The sequence below is a fragment of the Lepidochelys kempii genome, chromosome 1 (assembly GCF_965140265.1).
Source record: "Lepidochelys kempii isolate rLepKem1 chromosome 1, rLepKem1.hap2, whole genome shotgun sequence".
NCBI classification, from domain to species: Eukaryota; Metazoa; Chordata; order Testudines; family Cheloniidae; genus Lepidochelys; species Lepidochelys kempii.
In genome coordinates this window covers 308,570,695-308,593,961 of record NC_133256.1, presented here as the reverse complement: position 1 = coordinate 308,593,961, position 23,267 = coordinate 308,570,695, and the positions used below count along the sequence as shown (strand labels likewise).

The 23,267-nt window shown below is 38.0% G+C and overlaps 1 protein-coding gene across 23 annotated transcripts in view; it reads left to right on the top strand.

The window, feature by feature from the left end:
• Window positions 1-23,267, top strand: part of CADPS2 (calcium dependent secretion activator 2) — a 585,486-nt gene that overhangs the window by 475,197 nt on the left and 87,022 nt on the right. For 12 of the 23 annotated variants that reach the window (XM_073328224.1, XM_073328216.1, XM_073328210.1 and 9 more), the window contains 2 exons: window positions 10,624-10,727; window positions 14,662-14,818. In XM_073328224.1, coding sequence (XP_073184325.1) covers window positions 10,624-10,727; window positions 14,662-14,818 — 261 coding nt within the window. Of the gene's footprint in view, window positions 1-10,623; window positions 10,728-12,269; window positions 12,279-14,661; window positions 14,819-23,267 lie in introns of all 23 variants that reach the window. The other 11 variants (XM_073328226.1, XM_073328214.1, XM_073328208.1 and 8 more) reach the window with 1 other exon arrangement.

Below are 23,267 nucleotides of genomic sequence, written 5' to 3'. Positions count from 1 at the left end.
AAGTGGCAAACGGGAGTTTTGGAGGGCATAGCTGCAGATCCTGTGTTTGGACGTAGAGGAACTTGGCAAGTTGTGTGTTTCATGCTTCTGGTTGTTCTCTGTGAAGGTTGGGTGGCTAAACTGTGGGCCCCTGAACAGGCCAGATGAGAAAGGTCTGTTTCTTTGTGTCTCAGTAAGGCCCCCATGGGTCTGTGACCAAGCCTGGTGTTTGAAGTCTCTGAGCACGTGGTTAATCCCTCCCTCTTAACAAGGGGATTGAGCTGAGCTGTGAGGTTTAGTATTTGTTAGTTGCCAGGTGAGCTCCTGAATTGGTGCATAGGAGCTGCAAATGGAATTTTCTGAGGGAGTTGGTAGAAGGGACCACGGTGCCTTGTTTTAGGTGTTGTTCTACACCAGGCAGCCTTTGTGAATGACAAGAAACGAACTTCTTTGGCCCCCTTTAGATGTGCTATGTTTTCCTTTCTGCCCGAAGATGGAAGAAAGTTCTAGTGCACATAATGCTAATTGGTAGCTGGACTGGAGGAGAAGATACACAGTACTTAAAGAATACCTGGTCAAAAAGGGTCACAATACCAGCAAATACAATTTCTGCAATTCCAGCTGGGTTACTAAGCAGAGTTCTTTTGAGCCCTGCTTGCAGAACAAGTGTGTGGGGGAGGTTTTCTTAGACCATCACATTTGGAAATCATTGTCACGGATGCCACAAAGGGAAGGATTGGTGATGGGAGAACTGGAGAGAGTAGAAACTGAAGAAGTGAACTGGCAATTTGTGACCAAGAGGGAAAAGAGAGCCAGGAGGCATTCAACCTTGCTAGAATTATCAGATACTGAGCAAGTCAACTACAAGGGGCACCTGTCTTTGGGGAAACAGAACAGAAAGCTATGGGTAACATACCTGATGGACATCTTTGTGGTATGAAGCAAGCAGCTACCAAGAGAGGTTCTTCAACCTTTCTAGGAAGGCCAACAATTGTCATCAGCAACTTCACATTAAGAAACATGGACAGAGAATTCAGCAACTGGGACAAGAACAACAGTCTGTCTGGATGGATGGGATTATGAAATTTCCTGGCAGGTTTCCACAGGTGGTGATACACATTGGAACTAATAACTCAGCATCACCAGGATCACCAGCATCACCTATAGAGAGAATAGAAGACTTCAGAGATTTTTGAAAAGGAGATGAAGAAGAGGAAATTCCAAGTGATCCTCTCTGAGATCCTTCCAGTCCCATAAGCAGAAGAAGGGAGAAAATACTGTAAATGAACCCTTGGCTGTGCCTCTGGTGTGAAGTTGAAGATTTTGGTTTTGTGGAACGTTGAGTTGCATCCAAGTGGGAGTCGGGGATGTACAAATGGGATGACCTGCATCTCACAGGTATGGGGTAAACTTCTGAGTGGAGACTAAGTAAAGCAGCCCAGAGGGAGTCTAACAATGCAGGGGAGGGTGCATGTCACAAACAAATTGAACTGATTTGACAATGAATGTGAAGAGAAGAAATGATTCATTTACTTATATACCAATACTAGCAGTCTGGGTAACAAGCAAGATAAATTGGAAATTCTTATTGATTAGAAGAAAACTTAATATAATTACAGGTTTCAGAGTAACAGCCATTTTAGACTGTATTCGCAAAAAGAAAAGGAGTACTTGTGGCACCTTAGCGACTAACCAATTTATCTGAGCATAAGCTTGCATGAGCTACAGCTCCCTTCATCGGATGCATACTGTGGAAAGTACACAAGATCTTTTTATACACACAAACCATGAAAAAATGGGTGTTTAATCAAGGTGGGCCATTTCCAGCACAAATCCAGGGTTTAACAAGACTGTCTTGTTAAAGGGGCGGGGGGCGGGTAGGAAAAAACAAGGGGAAATAGGTTACCTTGCATAATGACTTAGCCACTCCCAGTCTCTATTCAAGCCTAAGTTAATTGTATCCAATTTGCAAATGAATTCCAATTCAACAGTCTCTCGCTGGAGTCTGGTTTTGAAGTTTTTCTGTTGTAATATCGCAACTTTCATATCTGTAATCGCGTGACCAGAGAGATTGAAGTGTTCTCCGACTGGTTAATGAATGTTATAATTCTTGACATCTGATTTGTGTCCATTTATTCTTTTACGTAGAGACTGTCCAGTTTGACCAATGTACATGGCAGAGGGGCATTGCTGGCACATGGTGGCATATATCAAATTGGTGGATGTGCAGGTGAACGAGCCTCTGATAATGTGGCTGATGTTATTAGGCCCTGTGATGGTGTCCCCTGAATAGATATGTGGATACAGTTGGCAACTGGCTTTGTTGCAAGGATAGGTTCCTGGGTTAGTGGTTCTGTTGTGTGGTATGTGGTTGCTGGTGAGTATTTGCTTCAGGTTGGGGGGCCCAGACGTTCTTGTTAAACCCTGGATTTGTGCTGGAAATGGCCCACCTTGATTATCATACACATTGTAAGGAGCGTGATCACTTTAGATAAGCTATTACCAACAGGAGAGTGGGTTTGTGGGGGGGGGGGAGAAAACCTGGATTTCTACTGGAAATGGCCCAACTTGATTATCATACATATTGTAAGGAGAGTGATCACTTTAGATAAGCTATTGCCAGCAGGAATGTGGGGTGGGGGGAGAGAAAACTTTTGTAGTGGTAAACACCCATTTTTTCATGGTTTGTGTGTATAAAAAGATCTTCTGTACTTTCCACAGTATGCATCCGATGAAGTGAGCTGTAGCTCATGCAAGCTTATGCTCAAATAAATTGGTTAGTCTCTCAGGTGCCACAAGTACTCCTTTTCTTTTTGCTTAATATAATTGACATTACTAAAACCTAGTGTGACAGTTTGCATGATTGGAATATTAAAAACACTGGTTATAGCTTGTTCAGGAAGGATAGAGCCAGGTACAAGAGGCCAAGGGTGGAACTCTACATTGAAAACACATTACCTGTTTTAGAGTTGTGGATAACTCAGAACCATAGAATTTTGAATGCACATGAATCGATGTGCTAACTAACAAAGCCCAGGAGGGAGTACTGGTTGGGAGGGTCTGTTACAGACCACCAAATCAAATGACAGAATAGGATGAACTACCTGGGAAGAAAGAAAATTTGTTTTGTTATTGGGGTTTCATTTTGGGAGACATATACTGTAGGTCTCATTCAGCCAGCAGTAAAACATCATTAGAGTTTCTAAAAGTTATAGATTATTTTCTAACCCAAGAGGTATTGCGCTCAACACAATGAAATTCTATTTTGGACCTTATTGTGATTAATAAAGCTGAATTAATCACCGGACCAGTGATTGTGAACTGATTAATGGGCAAACAGAGGAAACTGCTGACCAGTTGTATACATACTTGGTCCTTAAAAAGGACACAGTCGGGGCTGTGGTGTCGGTGGCCTGGCTTAGGTGTTAGCATTGGGCGTGGGCCAATGAATCAGGGCAGAAAGCCAGGAGATCAGAGTCAAGTGACAAATTGGAGGGCTGGAACCAAGAGATAGGTGTCAGGAGGCAGGCAGAGTCAGGACACCAGGAGGTCAGGAACAGGTGACAGAACCAGAGGGCGGGAACCAGAAGGCAGCTACCAAGAGTCAGGCTAGGTCAGGATCAGAATGCAGGAACAAGTAAACTGTAGTGTTGCTGTCCATGACAGGGTGGAGCCCAGTTATGTAGATAGCTTCCTGGTTCCCCTTCTGGCTGAAATAGGGCTGTGGGCCCAGCAGGAGTCTTGGAGCTCTCCCAATAAGATCATAGGGGCGAGGCTTGTGTCCCAGTTGAGCTTCCTGGGCCATGGTCCAGCTCCTATCTGTGAGCTGCCAGGTGGAGGACTGGAGTGTGATGACTTCCATGACCCCACAGATTCAGGCTCAAGGCCTGTGGGGCCTGACAGAGACACAGATTGATGGTGTGGTAAATAAGGATGCATGCAGGGCAGTCATACAGAGCAATCTGGATTGCTTGGTAAGATGGGCGTGTTCAAACAAAATGTGTTTTAATACAGCCAAATACAATGTTATACATCTAGGAACAAAGAATGCAGGCCATACATCCACAACGGAAAACAGTGGGAGGGGTGTAACAGTGGGAAGCAACATTCAACCTGTGCTCCCAGTGCAATACTTGGATGTATAAATGGGGGAATAGTGAGTAGGATTAGGGAGGTGATTTTACCTCTGTATATGACATTGGTGAGACCAATACTAGAATCCTGTGTCCAGTTCTGATGTCCACATTTTTAAAGGATATTGAAAAATTGGAGTGGGTGCAGAATAGAGCCACAAAAATGTTTTGAAAGCTGGAGAAAATGCCTTTCAGTGGGAGACTTAAAGAACTTAATCTACTTAGCTTATCGAAAAGAAGTTTTAGTAGTGACTCATTTACATCGGAAAAGTGCCTTCATAGGAAGAAAATACCAAGTTCTAAAGGGCTCCTTTAATTTAGCAGAGAAAGACATAACAATCACTAATGACTGGAAGCTGAAGCTAGACAAATTCAAATTAGAAATTAGGCACAATTGTTTAACAGTGAGGGTGATTAACCACTCAGACACACAGCTAAGGGAATTGGTATGGTCTCCATATCTTGATGTCTTCAAATCAGAACTCGATGCCTTTCAGGAAGATATGCTTTAACTAAATACAAGTGATACGTTAGTGAAATAGAAGTAAGATATTGGGTTCAATTCAGGGTAATTTGGTGAAGTTTAAAACCCTGTGATATACAGGAGGTCAGACTAGATGATCTAATGGTCCCTTCTGGCCTTAAACTCTGCATCTATGAAGTAGTCATCTTTTCATTTCAAAACCTAGGGATTAGTCAGTTTACTCCTGCCTCAGTTAGCACTGTTGGATTGTTTTCTATGTGACTCATTGATAATACATACTTGAGATGTCCTCCATTACTTCCAAAGCTTTTCTTTTTTTCTTCCGTGAGAAAGAGAAGTAGAAAACAGATGATTGATGGCTTTTGCTGTTTGTTTACTAAAAGATGTCAACAGGTATACTTACTGACTTGCAGGAGCTTGTTTCCTGCGGTGTGGTGTTAATCTGAGCAGTGTAAATGTATCTTCAGAAACACCTTTACCGTTTGAGAGGAGACGAAGCATAATGAAGACTGACAGAACAGATTTCCATTTTTGTGTGTGGTGATTTTTGTTTGGTTGCTTTACAATGGTTATAAATATTCACATACAAAGAGCAGAATATTTTCCCAATATTCCTGAGGTATTAGAGCTTCCAAATAACAGCTGATTGTACAAATAGGGCCCATATCAAAAATGAAGAGGTATGTTCCCTTTGCTTGGGGGAAAAGCCTTTAAAATGTGGCTTATTGTTTTCTAATGCAGTGGTTTTCAACCTTTCCAGATGACTGTCCCCCTTTCAGGAGTCTGATTTGTCTTGCATATCCCAAGTTTCACCTCACTTAAAAGCTGCTTACTTACAAAATCAGACATAAACATACAAAAGTGTCACAGCACACTTAGTGAAAAATTACTTGCTTTCTTATTTTTACCATATAATTATAAAATAAATCAATTGGAATATAATATTGTACTTACATTTCAGTGTATAATATATAGAGCAGTAAAAACAAGTCATTGTATTGTACTGACTTCGCTAGTGGTTATTATGTAGCTTGTTGTAAAACTAGGCAAATATCTAGATGAGTTGATTTACCCTCTGGAACACCTCTGCGTGCCCCCACGGGTACACGTACCCCTGATTGAGAACCACTGTTCTAATGTACTAACTAAAGACAGATAACCCTTTATTTATTTGTACAGCCAACAAATGAAAGTGATTCCTCAGAAAGGCACATATCCAGTTAATTTGGGAAAAGGATAATTAGGCATGGGGACGAAAGAGTGGATTGTCCGGCAACATTTACAAAGTGGGAAGGTACCTTCTTTAGATGAACCAAAACACGTTGTTATGGTAATAGTACTTAGCATAGAGTTTTACATGAACGAGTGAAGTATTAACATTTGTATGTACAGTTCTGGAAAAAAAGTAACATGACAGCTGTGATTCACTTACATTTTGTAGGTGTCATTGTTTTAACTACTTAATATTTATGTCGAGGCCTCAGTCAGGATTGAAACCCCATTGCGCTAAGCATAGTTTGTGTTTGTACTGTGCTTCATGCAATGGGATTTCAGTCCTGATTCAGGCGTTTTAATATAAATGTTAAGTAGTTAAAATAATAACATCTACATAATGTAAGGTTTCAGAGTGGTAGCCATGTTAATCTGTATCAGCAAAAACAACGAGAAGTACTTGTGGCACCGTAGAGACTAACAAATTTATTTGGGCATAAGGTTTCATGGGCTGGGTTTTAGCCCACGAAAGCTTATGCCCAAATAAATTTGATAGTCTCTAAGGTGCCACAAGTACTCCTCATTGTTTTAACATAATGTAAGTGATTGGTAGCCATTTATTACATTCCTGTTTTAGAACTGTACATAAAAATATTAACACCTCACCATATTCATATTAAGGGCATAAAGAATTTAGCCTTTCATAAAACCATATACAAGATGTGGAGTGTAATCCTGGCCCTATAGAAGACAGCAGCAAAATGTATATTACTGCAACATGGCAGGATCTCACCCATAGTCATTGCCCTAGGGACTTTGCAATCTACAACAATTATTGTGTTATGTTAGGGCAGAATCAAACTGGTTTGTACGCTTGTCATTAAGAATTATTTTTATAGAAGGTCCTTGTGCAGAATTAATAAGGCTGGTGTGACAATTGTTCGTGTATCCTTACTTAGTAATTTCCATTCTTTTTAATATTTAGTACCATCTAGGAACATTAACTTTACATTAAGGCCATTAAGGACATATTATTTATATTAGCCCTAACACAGTAAGTGTAACGGTCATGTTTTTTCCAGGGATGAGGGTACCAACAGACAAGATTGTGAGCATAATTGCATCCAGATCTTGTTATTTTTTATTTTATTTTTGTATTCAGTTTAGATCAAGTAGCTTTTCATTCTTTGTAAATCATTGGTGGTAAGGTGAACTAATTAGCCAGTAGGAGATCAGGAATGGGAGTCAATTGTATAAATATTTGTACCCATCTTTACTATAAAGGAGAAGAATTATTATGATGATGTGTTAAAAACCGTGCATTTCGTCTGCATTCTGTTTCCACATTTGGACATATATGTCATTTTGTATGTCTTGTTTCTACATACAGACTTAGCTCTAGTGTGCTGCAAGGATTATTTTTGGGTTCTGTAAGCCCAGTTTAAATCAGTGTTATATTTGTATACTATAGAAGGTTAAATTAATGTATGAGTGAAGACAGTAAAATTAGTTTTGCACCAGTAATGCTAAGCTGTCCACTAAGCAGTACTTCTCAGAAGTTGTTCCAGATCCTTGTAGTCAATGTAGCACTTCAGATTATTACTCGGTAAACTCATTTGTTTCTTTTGGACCATATTGTCCTATTTCGTAGAGAAAGAGGTAGAAGGCAGCAAGCTCTATGTAAGACTCAGCAGTTTATTGCATAGCATTTCCCCTGAATCATCATGTTGAAAGAGGTGGGGCCGGCAGGCTGGGTTTGATCTTCTATGGGCATATCCCCATGAAACCTGCAGATGTCACAAGATTAGTCTAGATCTTGGGGCATAGACTGAGACCAAGCAAAGGCAAGGAGGTCCTAACTGGACCTGCTCACCTTGTGACATTAAAAGGAAATTTGGTGGGAGGCAGTCTACCCTCTCAACAAGAGAAAGTTGGTGGAGCCAACTATATACGACTAAGATTACAGTGCTGTCCTTGGGGCCCATTCAATTCCCACCAGGTAACTCTGGCCTCATTAACACTGCAAGATGGCCTTCGGTAATTGGCCCATCTGTTGAACCAGATAGGGTTTCCTTGCAAAAGCTAGGTTAGTGACAAAGAAATTCAGGGACCATCACGTTTAGAGTGTGACTTACTATTGTTTCACATGGGGGTGGAGCAGAATTCTGTTTAAAAAGCCTGTTGACTGGATGGAGCCCTCTATGTGGTTGTTTGTGTTCCTGTCCAGTGAGGAATGGAAGGGTTTGTTTGAAGGTTGTAGATGCATCTGTTTATCATTAACCATTGCCTGATACTTCTGTTTTCCTATATGCAATTTCAGTTTTCTTGACTGGACAACAGTGTTAAGTTACTCATGTTTCACCCTACTGTGCACAATTGATGTATGCAGTGGGATGTTAACATCTCTGATTCACAGCTCTTAGCTTTGGTGTGATGGCTCCTTTGAGTTTTAAGGAGCACTTCTTGCTGCAGTGTCTGTTCCAGTGGATAGTCCTTGCCAAGAATCAGGATGATAGTGAAAGACATGGGAATGGTTCATAGATGAATAGATGTTAAGGCCAGAAGGGAGCATTGTGATCACCAGGTCTGATCTCCTGCATAACACATGGCATAGGACTTTGTACATAGTCAGGAATCCTGGCAGCCAGGTAATTATTAGCCCTACAAGTACTTCTTGACTGTCTGTTTGGATGGGGAGCACACCCCTGAGATGGCCCATTTTTCATGAAGTCAGGGTCCTAATTGGGTGTAATTGTCTGTACCCCATGGAGGACCCAAAATAAGCCTTATTTCGAGCTGTCAGTCACTGTGCCCCAATAGGATTTAGGTCATGTGGACAGGTCTCAGAGCTGAAATCCCAGCAGACATTAGCAGTGGGGAATGTGTTGTGTTTAAACAGCAATTAATTAGTAGTTGTTGCAAAAACATATTTGCCTGTTTTGTAAGTTATGCATGGATAGTACTTTTTTTACAGTCAGCTTTAAATACATGGTTCCCGTACACTGGAGAACACTCATGGAAAATTGGGCCAAAATTGTATCTTGCATCTAGATAGTGTATTTCAGTCTTCCACTTTGTTCAGTATTAAGAGGCTTAGATTGGAGACGAAGCACAATCAATTAACAGTTAATGTTGCCTAAGTATTTCCATTCTAATATGTCTTTTTTCCATTGCTTTTAACTTTATCAGACTTTAACCTTTGATTCAGAAAAATGTCAGCCTTTTTTAAGTTTGAGAAGAGTAAGGAAAAATAGCACTTTTCCATTGTTAAAATGGTTGTAAAGAGCTCTGGCGTCCTTGTGTTTTGGGGTAGACACATGATATTTGGCAGGGGCATATGCCTTTCCACTGTCTGAAGAGATGTTTTGATCTGGCAGACTTGTAAGTGTTTAAAAAATACTTTGTGAACACAAGGCTAGGGGTTTTTTTGTTTTTCTTTAATAGACAACAAAGGCTTGTTGGTTGGTTGGCTGAGGTTTTTTTTCCTGTCAATCTACCATTGTTCTATAGCAGTGTACATACGTAAGTAAGAAAGAAACTTAGGTAGCATTTTCTGTCTGTGAAGATATGTATGGAACTTCACTCTCATGATGTCTGAACATGTGTATGGAATGAGGCAGAGCTCTTAAATGCTTGTGGAGTTCTCATCTTGTGTTACCTCCTTCAGAAAACTTCCAAAAACTCTCCTGCTCTGTGACCCATTCTATTTATAATGCATTGCTTTATATTTGAATTGTACTGTACTGCATTGTTTCCATCCCACATCTTTAAGATTGTTAGTCCTTAAAGGCAAGGACTTTGTTAACTGAGGAGGCTCACCTATCTCACAGCAATTAATACATTTAATAAATAATGCCTCATTCCTGGTGGAGATAGTGATATAGTCTGGTCAATATGTTTATTCTTACTGTGTTAACTTTTTCTTCAAATTGATTGTTAATTGTTCCTGTCTACCTAGATTTAATCTGATGGATATTATATTTGAAACTAAACTGAGTTTAATTGCACCACTTTTATGTTCTTTGCTGGGTTTGCTTTTTAATTCCATTCTGCAAAGCAACTTATCCTAGTTTCATATGTATTTTTTTTTCATTTATACTTGTTTTCTTTCATGTGTAGTTTTTATTGGGTACCTTGCAATCCTACTATAGCATCTTTTATTTCATAGTGCTAGTTTTCACTGCAGTGCTGAAAAGAACCTTCTGCTTCAATGAATGTTATTGAGGGGTGGAAGCGGTGGTAGAGGGATCCGTTAATTACATGATGTCGTTTTCTGTACTTTTCCGATTTTTAGATCAACTAAAATTTAGGCTCTGATTCAGATAAAACATGCCTGGAATTTAAACTGCAGCAAAAAGCATGAATCTTGCTAATGCCAGTAATGACTCATCTGGTGAGAATGGCATTGTATTGACAATACAATAAGAAAAAAAGTCTCTTGTGTCTGCTGTCTTTATATATCTGACCTTGGAGAGAATTGGAATTTTCTTGTTGCAGAAGTTGAGCATCTAATGTGTTGCTGCACCTCTTTATTCTCATGTATTAAATCAGAAAATGTTTGTAGTGGTCAGTAATTTCTTTTTGGATGATATATTTTCTGCAATCCATTGATGTGGCCATACAGTTGCATTCATTTACATTAAAAGAGTGTCCCTAAAATGTTGAATTGCTTATGATCAGGAAATTATTTCAGGGCAGTATTCCAGCTCTCTACTAGTACCATTCTCTGCTGTAAAATATAGTTTATTTTTCTGTATTTCTAGCTAAAATAATTTTGTCTTAAATATTTTTAATTTTTTATATGTGTGTGTATAGAGACCTTGAATCAAGCAACGCCTGCTAGAAAGCTGGAAGAGGTTCTTCACCTTGCAGAGCTCTGCATCGAAGTATTGCAGCAGAACGAAGAGCATCATGCAGAGGTGAGGGTATCTGCATTCACTATAGGGTAATGGTTCATACCTATTTTGTTTCTCCATGGTGTGAAGGAATTCTGTCAAGAAACATTCTAACTTTGGGTTCTGACAGACGTTTAAGGCAGTTCACATTTACAAAGAAAATGAGTGTTTTGAAGCTTAAGAATAGTGAAGTGAAATAAAACTCTACCTGAGTTCCCATGAATGACCTCCAGGTTTGGAAATTTCAGATTAAAGAGCATAACATCAATAACAGGCGATTAAATGGTATCGAAAACTTTCAGCCTTATACAGTTTTCCCTTCCAACTTTTTACCCCCGCACCAAAACAGAAAGGAAATATAACTTTAAACACTAGGTTTCATTGTGTCTTGTGCCAATTAATTTTAACTTTAAAAATAATGACTAGTGAATTAAATATTCACATTGGTATTATGGTTGTTTTGTGGGACTGATTCAACAACTATTTCTCTTTATCTATTTATTTAAAATGTCATTTTAAAATAGAAGAGGTAAATTCAATCAATTTCATATTTCTTACCCTCTCAAGTCTTTTTGTTCCTTGATTCATAAACTACAATGGACAAGCATTATAGCACCTTTTATCTCTAGGTAGTACCAAAAAAGAACAAATAGACCAAATACATAGAGATTTATATTATTAACATTAATATGATAATCTAGTTGTCTAAGATACAGTTTCTAGGATGTTCTTTAAAAAATCAGAGAATTATTTTCTGGAAAAGCATACAAAGAGGTAAACCTAGATTTTAATGTATATATAGTTATAAATATGATCATTCAAAACATCTGCTTTTAGCTCACACTGTGGAATCTAGTTTTTAGCTTACATCTGTCAAGTGTGAACTTGTTATGGATATTTTATTTTATACTGAAGAAACAGCTGCTTCAATAATTTGAAATTAATTCCCAGGAGATTTTATTCTACACTAGTATTACCACTGTGTTACACTGTAAATGATTACTTAATAAAACATATATATTTTTCTTTGTCTTTTGAGGATGTGTTAGAATATTAGACTTTAAAAACCAAAGGAATCTGATAAAATACCAATATGCAATACATTTTACTGTTTAAGAATTGTGTTTCTTAGTAATTAAATGTAATAATAAATAATGCTTTAAAATTCATTTTGCAAAAAGGTATATTCTATTCTTTTATCTGCCCAAATGAAAATCAGTCCTGCAAGAATACTGAATCTGTCAAATTCAAAACCAAAACTACTGTTTTTGCATCACTTCTTCCTTTTTTGTTTCCAAAAATAAATGTGCATTTCTAGTGAAAGTTTTATAAAATAAACAGAAGTGCAATATTAAAAGGTAAATGAAACAAAAAATACAAAAATTGTAAATATGCACCTCTTATCCCTATTCAAAATATAAACATATCACACTGAGCTGAGGTCATAACACTACAGAAATTATGATGGTGCAGTTAATGAAATGGATTAGTAGCCTCTAAAATTGTTTTAGTAGTATAACTTTTTTTTCTATTCCACAACACTTCCAAATTTATGGATTCCCACAGGCACGAGAGGTATGTGGTTCCTCACAAACAAGGCATCATTGTTTTTCACCATTTGTAGCATGGAGCTGTTACTGTGTCTTGAACATGTGTCATAAATTGTTCTGATCATTTCTGATTTTGTTTTGCCACATTTGTCTCTCTTTCTAGAATCTAAGAACTTCAGTCTTTCTTTAATCAGGTCAGATGTTTTTGTTCTCTTAGGATGTATATGACCAATCACTAATTACATTCAGCTTGTTTTCATATTGTTCATTCTGATGGAACAACATCTTAGTCCTGGTATATATTTTCCCATTCTTCTCCTCACTTGCTCCCAGACACTTCTGAGAGGGTCAAGAATATTTGTTTGGTTCACAGTGTCATTTGCAAAGGGGTTTAAAATGGGAATAGAATGGGCTGGCTTTCTAGATTTTGTGTGTGGGTGTGTGTGTGTGCTATATGTTCTGAAAAGAGTTTTGTTTGCTGGTCCCAAAGGGACACCTGCCAATGCCTGTATACTTTAAAAACAAGTAGCATGAAAGTGTTTTTTATTGTGGTAGGTTATTTTCTTGGGCTAGGAGGTTGTTTCCTTAATGAGCTCCCATTTATGCTCAACTCATCAGTCAGAGACTTCTTCTCATTACAGGAAAAGGAATCTATTTTAAATTCTTGCCAAAACAATTTGCAACAGATTCTGTATACTGTTCACTTCATTACCAGTCAGTATCCTTAAGGCCTGATATAATATATAATGTTGTAATAATATATAAACTGATAAGCAGTTTTCTGAGCACCTCCATTCCCATTAACTTCACTAGGAGCAGCAGGTACTTTCAGGGAGCACTCATTACCTCTCAGAAACCACTCTCCAGGTCGTCTTCTCTCCCATCATGTTGCAATCATTCCTTTCATAAAAAACCAAAACGCCATGTTAGGCTGTCATCAGGAAGTCCAGGATACAAGTAAACATTTATGACCACATTTTCAAAAGTGGAATTTAATTTTGGGCTCTTCAGTTCTAGACCTGAATTTCTAGAATTTTAGACCTCTAGGGCCCGATTTTCAGAAGTTCTTGAGCATGTGTTGTTGCCATTGACTTCAGTTGGAATTGTGGGTGCTCAGCCCCTCTGGTGATCAGGCCCTAGGTGTGTCCAATGTTGGCACTTCAAAAATGGAGGTGTTCAGAATTAGAGGTCACACTTGAAAATGGAGGCCTTACTATAACTCTTTTTTATTCAAGGTGACTGTATATTTCTCATCATCAGATGTTTGCAGTGACACTGAACAAAACTGTTGCAGCAGTGTTAGCTTGACACTAGTAGGAACTTTAAAGCCTGCTCTTTCACAGGCTCAGAATATTACTCGGCCTTTATCTTTACTTGCCAGTATCTCCATTTACCATTTCTCACTTTGATATAACATCCAACGCTGTACAATTCCTGTCATTCTTTTCCTTCTCCGCCAAGCACAGATGTAAATGCAGGAAGAAGATGCATGATGTGAATGTGGTGGAGTCCCTAATTTTGCCTGAACACAGCAACTTTTGAATGAATTTCCTCCCCAACCTCCATTCTTCTGAGCTAAGACCACCTAATGCACGAAACTTACACTCATGAAAGCAGTATTTTCCAAAACACTGTTAAATTAGGGGGAAAAGATGTTATAAACTAGAGATTATTGAATCTCCAGATATCTACCCATAACGCTTATTAAAGGAAATGGGAATTTATGCATTGTGAATGGCCTATCTTTTTAGGACAAAATAAGGATAAAAATGAAGATTTTGCGTCTATCAAAAATACAGATTTCAGAAGATATTATTATTAGCTATTAAAGTTTAAATCAAATTTCTTCTGATAATGAATGAGGACAAAATGCTTTTAAATATGTATTTGTTTAGAGAACATTTGACAAGAAATTAGGCTGATTTCTTATAACTTTAGAACTGAATTAAACCAAAATTAGAGTATGTTGTAATTTTCCAAAGATTGTCTTTAGACTTTCAGTTCTTCTGTTTTTCTCTCTCTCTCCCCCGCACCCCTCCCCCCTCTGGTTGGCAAAAACAATTACAGTCAATGGAATGATATTCAGCTATTTAAAGGTTTATAGACAATCTGTTTGTTATTTTTCCCCTCTTATTGGCAGTAATTTGGGGTTTATTATTAGTGCTGCCTTTCCAACAAAATAATTTCTGGTTTTATTTTTTTCCCCTTGTTGACAAATGCGGTATATTTTTTAATACATGTCTATACATATAGGAATGCATTAACATTTATCACACATGGACTGTACATCACCCATGCATGATAAAAGACATAAAGTGACATATCCAAATACATTTGACCATATGTACCATACAGTAGCTCTTCTTTTTTGTGACTTGTGTTTACTAATTTTTTTTCTTACATTATAGGCTTTTGCTTGGTGGCCAGATTTATTAGCTGAACATGCAGAGAAATTTTGGTCTCTCTTTTCTGTCGATATGGATTCAGCACTGGAGGCACGACCTCAAGATTCCTGGGATACTTTCCCACTTTTCCAACTGCTTAATAACTTCCTAAGAAATGACAGTAAGATATTAAGGTTTTGTTGTTGTTGTTTATATGTGATTTTTTTTCTTTCAGTCTCCACACACTCCAGAAATTCTGTTGTATTTCGATTTCCAGAGCAAAACAAAAGTTACAGTGCCCCTCTTTGCTATAAATATTTCTCTGCTGAGTTCCTCTGAAATTAAGCTATTACTCTTTATCCCACTCGATCCTTTACTGTATACTATACTTGAACCATATAGTATTGCATAAATTGCTTACCTCGAAAGCAGCATTATAAACACAGCATAGCACATTTTAATATTATTTTTAATACTAAGGCATTATATTTAAATAGGTCTGTATCAGTAAGTGTACTCTTATAATAAGTTTTCATTCCCATCACTGCTTTAATACCATTGATCATATTTATAAATGTATTGTAGACTTAGTATTAATTGGAGTTAGGCATATACATCAGACTGAAAGAGATTTTTAATTTACACCATTTGTATTTGCCCAAAACTGAGGACATATTGGTTATGAAATACAATGCTCTTGCTTTTATTTGTCTTGAGTGAGCTGGTTTTCCTTTTATAATAGCTAAATAATCTAATATGCAGATATTAAACATGATCTTTTGGGGGGTGATTTTACATGTGGAAATATACAGAGAATATCAATGAAACTTTAGAAAATGAAGTAAGTTAAATTAAAAAGCATAAGTTGTACTTTATTTTACATGCAGATTATTTTTCAAACATTTTAAGGCAACATTCAGAAAATAATTGATGTGCTGTTTTTAAATAGAAAGATAAAAGGCACAGTTTTCCTTCATTATTAAGGGAAGGCAAAATGCTGTTTTTATTCCATGTCTCAGTTCATTTCAAGCTTTAAATTTTTGTTTGTATTTACACGATTCATATGCTCAACAAACTAGTTTTTAAAATTATTTTCTGTTTATGTTATTATCAAGCATATAAAAACCAGTATCAGAATGTCCTTTATGGATTAAAGCTGCATGATTTAGGGGATTGGAAGTGGAATACTGGGACTTCCATTAAGAGATCAGAGGTGCTGCAACAACCCACATTGCTTATAACAGAGTACTGTTACCATCAGCTTCGGAGTGCCTGAGTGAAATAAGTAGGTGATCTCAGTGCAACCATAGGGGCATCCATATCGCAAAAAGAAGCATTGCAATTGGTGTTAGTCCCCTGGATGGCAGACTCCTCAGGATGCCAGAGGCTGAATAGACATGGCGCCTTAACTACCTTCTTATCCTAAAAGCTATTTAGAATTGAGAACTATTGGTACTGCAATGTAGGATCATATATTGCCTGGTCAGTATATGTTTTGTGGATAAGTAAAGGACTTTAGAGTCCAGTGTTGTCTGCGTCTTTTCATGAGTACTTAATTGTGTTTTCATTAATTGGCAGTTAGCAATATATTAAATGCTACACTCCTGTTGTGTAGTTGTCTTTTTACATGGGTTCCTTAGTGAGAGAAGATGTGTCTATTTTGTTACTGTTTTCTTTATTTTTGGTTGTGGTTTTGTGGAAGGTGCTGGAGGTTGCTCCCTTTGAAGTTCTCTAGGATAGGTACAGTGTAGACATCAGCAACAAAGACTTCCTAACTCTGCCATGTAAATGTGCTGAAACCTTAACTTCACAGGAACACTTGAAGTCGTGTAGGAGTAGTTTCCTCCTTGTGCCCATTTGATCCTTGGTGCCTGTGTTGAGACTGCCAACAAGGATTACAATCATAGTGCTGGATTTTGTGATGTGTAATTTTGTTAGGGTAGGGTTGTTTGAATCTTATTCAGCCAGTGGTATCTATAAACTTGGTATTGGGTTCCATTACAGCAAGTTAAGTTTCCGGAACCAATGGAAATGAAGCTTATTGCAGGATGATATTCTTGGCCTTCAGGCAGGGTTTGTGACAGCAGAGTTATAACTAACCCTCTTATTACACAACGTGGGCTGCCTTGCCTGCTGATTTCCAGAATAACACAAGCAATACAAACAACTCTAGCTCCACGCTTACATAAGAAAAGACTGTTGGAAGGCTACTGCTTGCTTTTTCTTCTCTGAAGAGATTAAATGGATAATTACTTTAAATCATTACTAAGGAAACAGTCTCAGTAAAGACATATTATTAAAACTGGAGGAAATCTTGTTTTCATAACAAAATAATTATCAGCAGGGTTGTAAAATGTAACTGAAAGAACAAGTAGTAGCAGCTACTCCAAGAAATAAATGCCACACCTGTATACTATTTTCCACAGTTCTCCTAATGGCAAAAGATATAGTAAGTGACCATTTCTGACAAGTGAAAGCCATCTGGAAAACTGTATCTCTTTTTTTTCCAGTGCTATTGAAAAGCAACCCCTGGAACTAGTCACCTTTTAATCGGTGGATATGCTAGCAAGTGGCAAATGACCATTCTCCCAGGAACAGATTCCCAAGTGAAACATACCATGATTCTTATTCTTTAATTAACAGCCCTTGCACATTGCTAGTACATTAAAGCTATTAGAAAGAACATGCCATGCTTCTAAAAATCAATCTCACAGGGTCTCCCTAAACGAATAATAAATATTCTAGCTTCCTCACTAAGTGAAAACCTATTCCCGAAGACTTTTGCCTTCCTAAAGATAGGCTCATAAAAATCTAAAAAGAGAGAAACTGGAATGTGGTCTCATGAGGATAAAAAGGCTAGTGTTAATAATTAACAGAGAAAGTGAAGTGGAGTCAAATTAGCCATAATAGAGCCCAGAGTGACTGACAAAGTCACCTCTCATTATCGAAAAACTCATTAGGAAATGAAGAGGTAGAAATCCCACTGGGTTATTCTCTCTCTGAGGCTGTATCAGAGATTATTTTTCAGATTTCTTTCAAATGAAGAACTGTTAGGTCACCATATTGCATATTAGGTTAATCTTCAACCTTTGAAATTTGGAGGGCTGACACCTGCATGTTATTCTATCTCAAGAGCCTTAAATGAGCTCTAAATCTGAGATGCAGGAATCAGTTTTCATATGAATCTGACATGTGTGAACTGCCAACAGTATAGAAATAATCTAACTAACAATTATAGCCTTTAAGCAGATCTTCATGCAAGATTATTTTTTATAAACATGACACTAAAATATGGTGCCAGAAAGACTACAGAAAAATGAATGTATAGTCTTTATAAATATACTGGTTTCAGAGTAACAGCCGTGTTAGTCTGTATTCGCAAAAAGAAAAGGAGTACTTGTGGCACCTTAGAGACCAATTTATTTAACCAATTTATTTGAGCATGAGCTTTCGTGAGCTTCTTACCCTACAAACTTTATCCATTTTTTGAGTTTCTTCTGTAGAACACAAGGTGCTACACAAATTCAAGCAAAATGCATCAAAGCACAGCGGCCATTAACTTAGCAAAAAGCAGAAAAGAGAAAAATTCCTCGTGTTGTTGTTCTGCACAGAGTAAAAGAGAAGCAAATTAAGTTTTCTCTTTTTGTCTTGCTTCTTGATAAGAATAGGTAGCAGATAATATTTTTTGGTCTACCCTTGGTATGAACATGCAGAGTTCAATCCTCAGCTGTATCCAGTAAGCATTAGGTACCACTGAAGACTGCATCTGCAAAGAGGCTATTTGAGCCCCAAGTCCCAGGGCCAAATCTACACCAGCACCTATGTAGTTTACAGCAGCTGCAGGTTGGCTTTAAACTACTCTCGCTGGTTATGGACCTGAGGTTCTGGTACGCGAGTGAGAACTTGCCAGAGCACAGTGATTCTCCAGTGTGCCCCTTCTTTCTAGGCCCCTAAGCCATGGAGTGAAAGAGATGGCCAGTTATTCAGAACCCCAGGCTGGCCAGCTTTCCTGGCTCTTTCTACTGCCAAAGTGCAAAGCCCAGGATCTGGCTCACAGTCTTAGTACTGTTGCTTTGAAAGCCTTCTTTGCAGTTCTTGCTTTCTGCGTGGAATGGCCTTTCTGCACCTGCCCATCTAATTTCCGATCTCAACCAAAAGCCTATATTTTTGTCTCTATATAGCTTAATTTCTCCCTCTCTCTATTGTATTTTTAAGTATTTACTTGTGTAAATTATTTTAGGACATGATTTGTATGAAAGAAGCTATCTAAAATAAAGTTGCACTGTGCGTGCTATTGTATATATGTCTTCAGTTTAATTGAGGGATTGTATAGCATAAAAATACAGGAGAAGACTCATTATAAGAACATTATGCAATAAAATGTTCTGAAAATATAGGTAGATAGTTTATAAATGTGTCCAGAAAATCATGTTGGAAACTCATTAAGAAATATCAATTTCCTTATAATTAACCTCCTATAGTGTGTGCTGTGGAGACATCACAGAATTATCTTTTATTCTACAGCATGCCATATTAACACAGGAAAGAAAACTGAGAAAAAATTATTAACAGTTGTAACATTTTAATGTACTGGACAAAATGCTTCTCTCCCTCCCAACACCCCCCCTCCACCCTTCCACCTTATTATTATTATGTAGTTCAAACAGGATTGAATTTCCTAGAACAGTCAGCATATATGAACATTCAATATAAAAGGCAGAGCACGTAGCACAAATGTGTCCATTCTAAAGGAATTCCATCTGCATTTGTGTATAATTGTTGCATTGTGTGTGTGTGCAGTTGAAACTTGGGAAGTTTGTTTTCCGTTCATGGGTAATTTCTTTTTTGTATATTTTTTTAAGCTTGAACAAAACAATATTTTCAAAAATGAAGACTGGAAAGATGTCCTGTCTTCCCATTATACAAAAATGTTGAACTTTTTTGAACACTGTATAATAGATGGTTAAAATTACCATTTGGCCCAGTGAAAATAGACATTTGGCAGATGTTCTTTTCAGTGATCTGGTAAATTGGCTGTGAATAGTCAAAGTGTAAAGATTTGAACAATATACTTTGCACATCTGCACTGAATTTTGTCACAAAATCTCTTAATGATCTGCTGGGATTCTGTTGGTTCTGCGCATGTGAACATAGCTTTGGAAAGTCTGTCAGCTCTGCTGTGTCTTTTTGTATAATTAGAGAAAGTGTACAGGGAGGGAGGCAGAGTGCAAATGAGCCTTGTATAGGTAAGAGCGCATATGAGAGGGGGTTGGATTCCCAAGGAGGTCTGGTTCTTTTCATACAATACATTTGGAGTATATATGGAAGGGGGCAGGACTGGAAAGATGTTCATACGATGCAACTCCTACTTTTGCATATTTGACTGTACACAGCATTCTGTTGTCTGACAGATAGTTATATATATTGTGAGATTTTCTTTTTAAAACATGACAGAAATTCCATTTTTTAAAAAAATAATAAAGATACAGATCATAATAAAATTAGGATTTCCTGTGCAGCCTGAGCTCTGCTTATAGTCTTTCATAACATGTTTACTACTATATTTTCTGCAAGACCACTGCCGGACTTCAGGTATTTTCTCAGCTCTTACCCATTGTTTTATATTTAATGCTAACAACTGTAGAAAAGAAAGTAGTACTGATCCTTCAAATTTATTAGTCATAATAATAATAATGCCTAGTGTAAATTTAGAACCTTTCATCCAGAGCTCAAAGCACCTTATAAAGAACTATAATTATCATTATTTTACAGATGGAGAAACTGAGGCACAGAATAATGAGTTGACATGCTCAAGGTCACTTATCAGGGTAGAAACTGAGCTGGGAATAGAACCTATATCTTCCATCTTATGTATCTATTTATTTTTGCATGGTCTGTGTAAACTATAGTTTGAAACCCTACATTTTAGTGCATCTTTATTAAGCTTCTCCTACCTGCCTGGCTTATTCCAGTCATGGGCATATACTATGGGACCATATTTGGTTTTTTGTTCCCATTTGATATAGTTGATAGGCTGTCTACTTTTGTGCTTAGTACCTCAAAAAAGCTGTGAATAGATCTCTCTTTATTTCGGATGATTTCACCATGAATAGATCTCTCTTGGTTTCATCATCTGCTAGCACAGGTTGCTACCTCCAGATCATGTGTAAGCATGAAGAGAGGTTATATTTGGTTTATTTGGGGAAGGGGTTAGGCATTTTGGAAGAATGTAAAAATTGTCTCACCTTTCAATTAGTTTCCTTCCCAAGAAATCTCTCTCTGATCCAAGGTCCCATTTAATCCTAGCTGCATCTCTCTCTCCTTTCTGGCATCACTCAATGTATTGTTGCCTGGCATTATTGCTGCATTACTTGCTGACACAGGCACTTTTCCAGATTAGTGGAAACTAGGAAAGCTGTGCTGTTAACTCATGTGGTCTCTAGGCAAGTAAGTGCTCCCCATAAAGTATTGCTCAATGAAAATATCTGTAAAGCTGCTCTGAGTAAACCTTACAACCCCAGTGGGCAATATGACCGCAGCCAACTTAAAAAAGGCCACACACTGAGGGCTTGCTTCCTGATGTATGTTGTCATAATGGCTGTTGTTGGTTAAAGGAATAATGCTAGAACATTCTTATTAGTCCAAATGGAGGGACAGGAAAAGCTCGCACTCATGCCTCAGGCTACACGTCCTTTAAAAAAAAGGGCATTGACAATGCACAACTGTCTGTTGTGTGATTGTGAGTGGAATGTACATTGGCATGTGGGTATCTGTAAGAAAGGAAGCATAGATTTACACAGAAAATGTTATTGATGAGAACATGCTAGTATAGCTGAGGTTGTGTCAGCATTTCTACATGAAACATTGAAGCCCATGTTTCATGAGGGGCTATCATTCATCACAAAATACTTGGGATGTGCAAGAACTTGGCATGTAACATCTCCATGTGTGAGACAAACCAGTTCAATCATTTTTAAGTCAGGTGGATTTTTTTTAATAGTGGCATTATGAATAAAGAAGCTTTTGAGCCTTTAAACCTAACTTTATGGAGTGCCTATATATGATTGAACACAACTTGAAGTGGTGTCAGGTTAAAAATACAACAGCACCCCAACTGTTCTAAATCAGTTCCATGCCAACTACATGTTTACACAATATATCATGTCGAACTGAGTAATTTATTTGAAAAAAAAATCAGTCACATGCAGTTATCCATTATAACCCAGTTGCTGTGTTTGGCTTTGGCAATTAACATTGTCCATTAATCTCAAACTCCTTCCTATGTAGACATCATAAAAGGATGGATTAAAGACCTTCAAATCTTCCCAGTTGTCAAGGTTCCGTCCCCACTCTGAACTCTAGGGTACAGATGTGAGGACCTGCATGAAAACCTCCTAAGCTTACTTTTACCAGCTAAGGTTGAAACTTCCCCAAGGTACAAATTATTTTACCCTTTGCCCTTGGACTTCCACTGCCACCACCAAACATTTATCTGGGTTTATTTTTATTAGGAAAGCGTTGTTTGGAAACGTCTTTCCCCCCAAAATCCTCCCAACCCTTGCACCCCACTTCCTGGGGAAGGTTTGATAAAAATCCTCACCAATTTGCGTAGGTGAACACAGACCCAAACCCTTGGATCTTAAGAACAATGAAAAAGCATTCCGTTTCTGAAAAGAAGGATTTTAATAGAAGTAAAAAGTAAAAAAGAATCACCTCTGTAAAATCAGGATGGTAAATACCTTACAGGGCAATTATATTCAAAACATAGAGAATCCCTCTAGGCAAAACCTTAAGTTACCAAAAGACACACAGACAAGAATATCCATTCTATTCAGCACAGCTTAATTTCTCAGCCATTTAAAGAAATCATAATCTAACGCATATCTAGCTAGATTACTTACTAAATTCTAAGACTCCATTCCTGTTCTGTCCCTGGCAAAAGCATCACACACACAGACTCTTTGTTTTTCCCTCCCCCTCCCCCCAACTTTTGAAAGTATCTTGTCTCCTCATCGGTCATTTTGGTCAGGTGCCAGCAAGGTTATCCTTGCTTCTTAACCCTTTACAGGTGAGAGGATTTTTCCTCTGGCTAGGAGGGATTTTAAAGGGGTTTACCCTTCCCTTTATGTTTATGACAGCAGTGCTTCTGGTATTTGCTTGGGGTTCTTTTTATTTGTAGTGAATTTTTAGTGCCCTGCAAGCTCTCTGCTTTTGCCCTAGAGCTCTACCTAATTGCTTGCTAATTCTCCGATGTTTAACCCAGGTGAAAGCTGTCCATTGCTGAAGGTTTTGGGGGATCAGCTATTGGGTACTCTGCCAAGGAGAGTGACTGCTTTTGTCCTCTGAAAGATGGGGCTAGGATAGGGTTTCTTTTTGAAGGAGCAAGTTCTACCTCACCTCAACTTCCTCTCACAAGAATTTTGACCCTTTGGGGTACCTTCCAACATACCCAATTTACCCTCACTGGTAGGAGCCAATACATCAGTTGGTAACTGCTTGCGCAAGTCATGTGAGGTATAGTTGGGGAGAGTAGGACCAGTGAAGCTGGCAAGACAGGGGAGATGGACAAGTAGTGTGAGTCTCTCTCTGATAGGTTTCAGAGTGGCAGCCGTGTTAGTCTGTATTCGCAA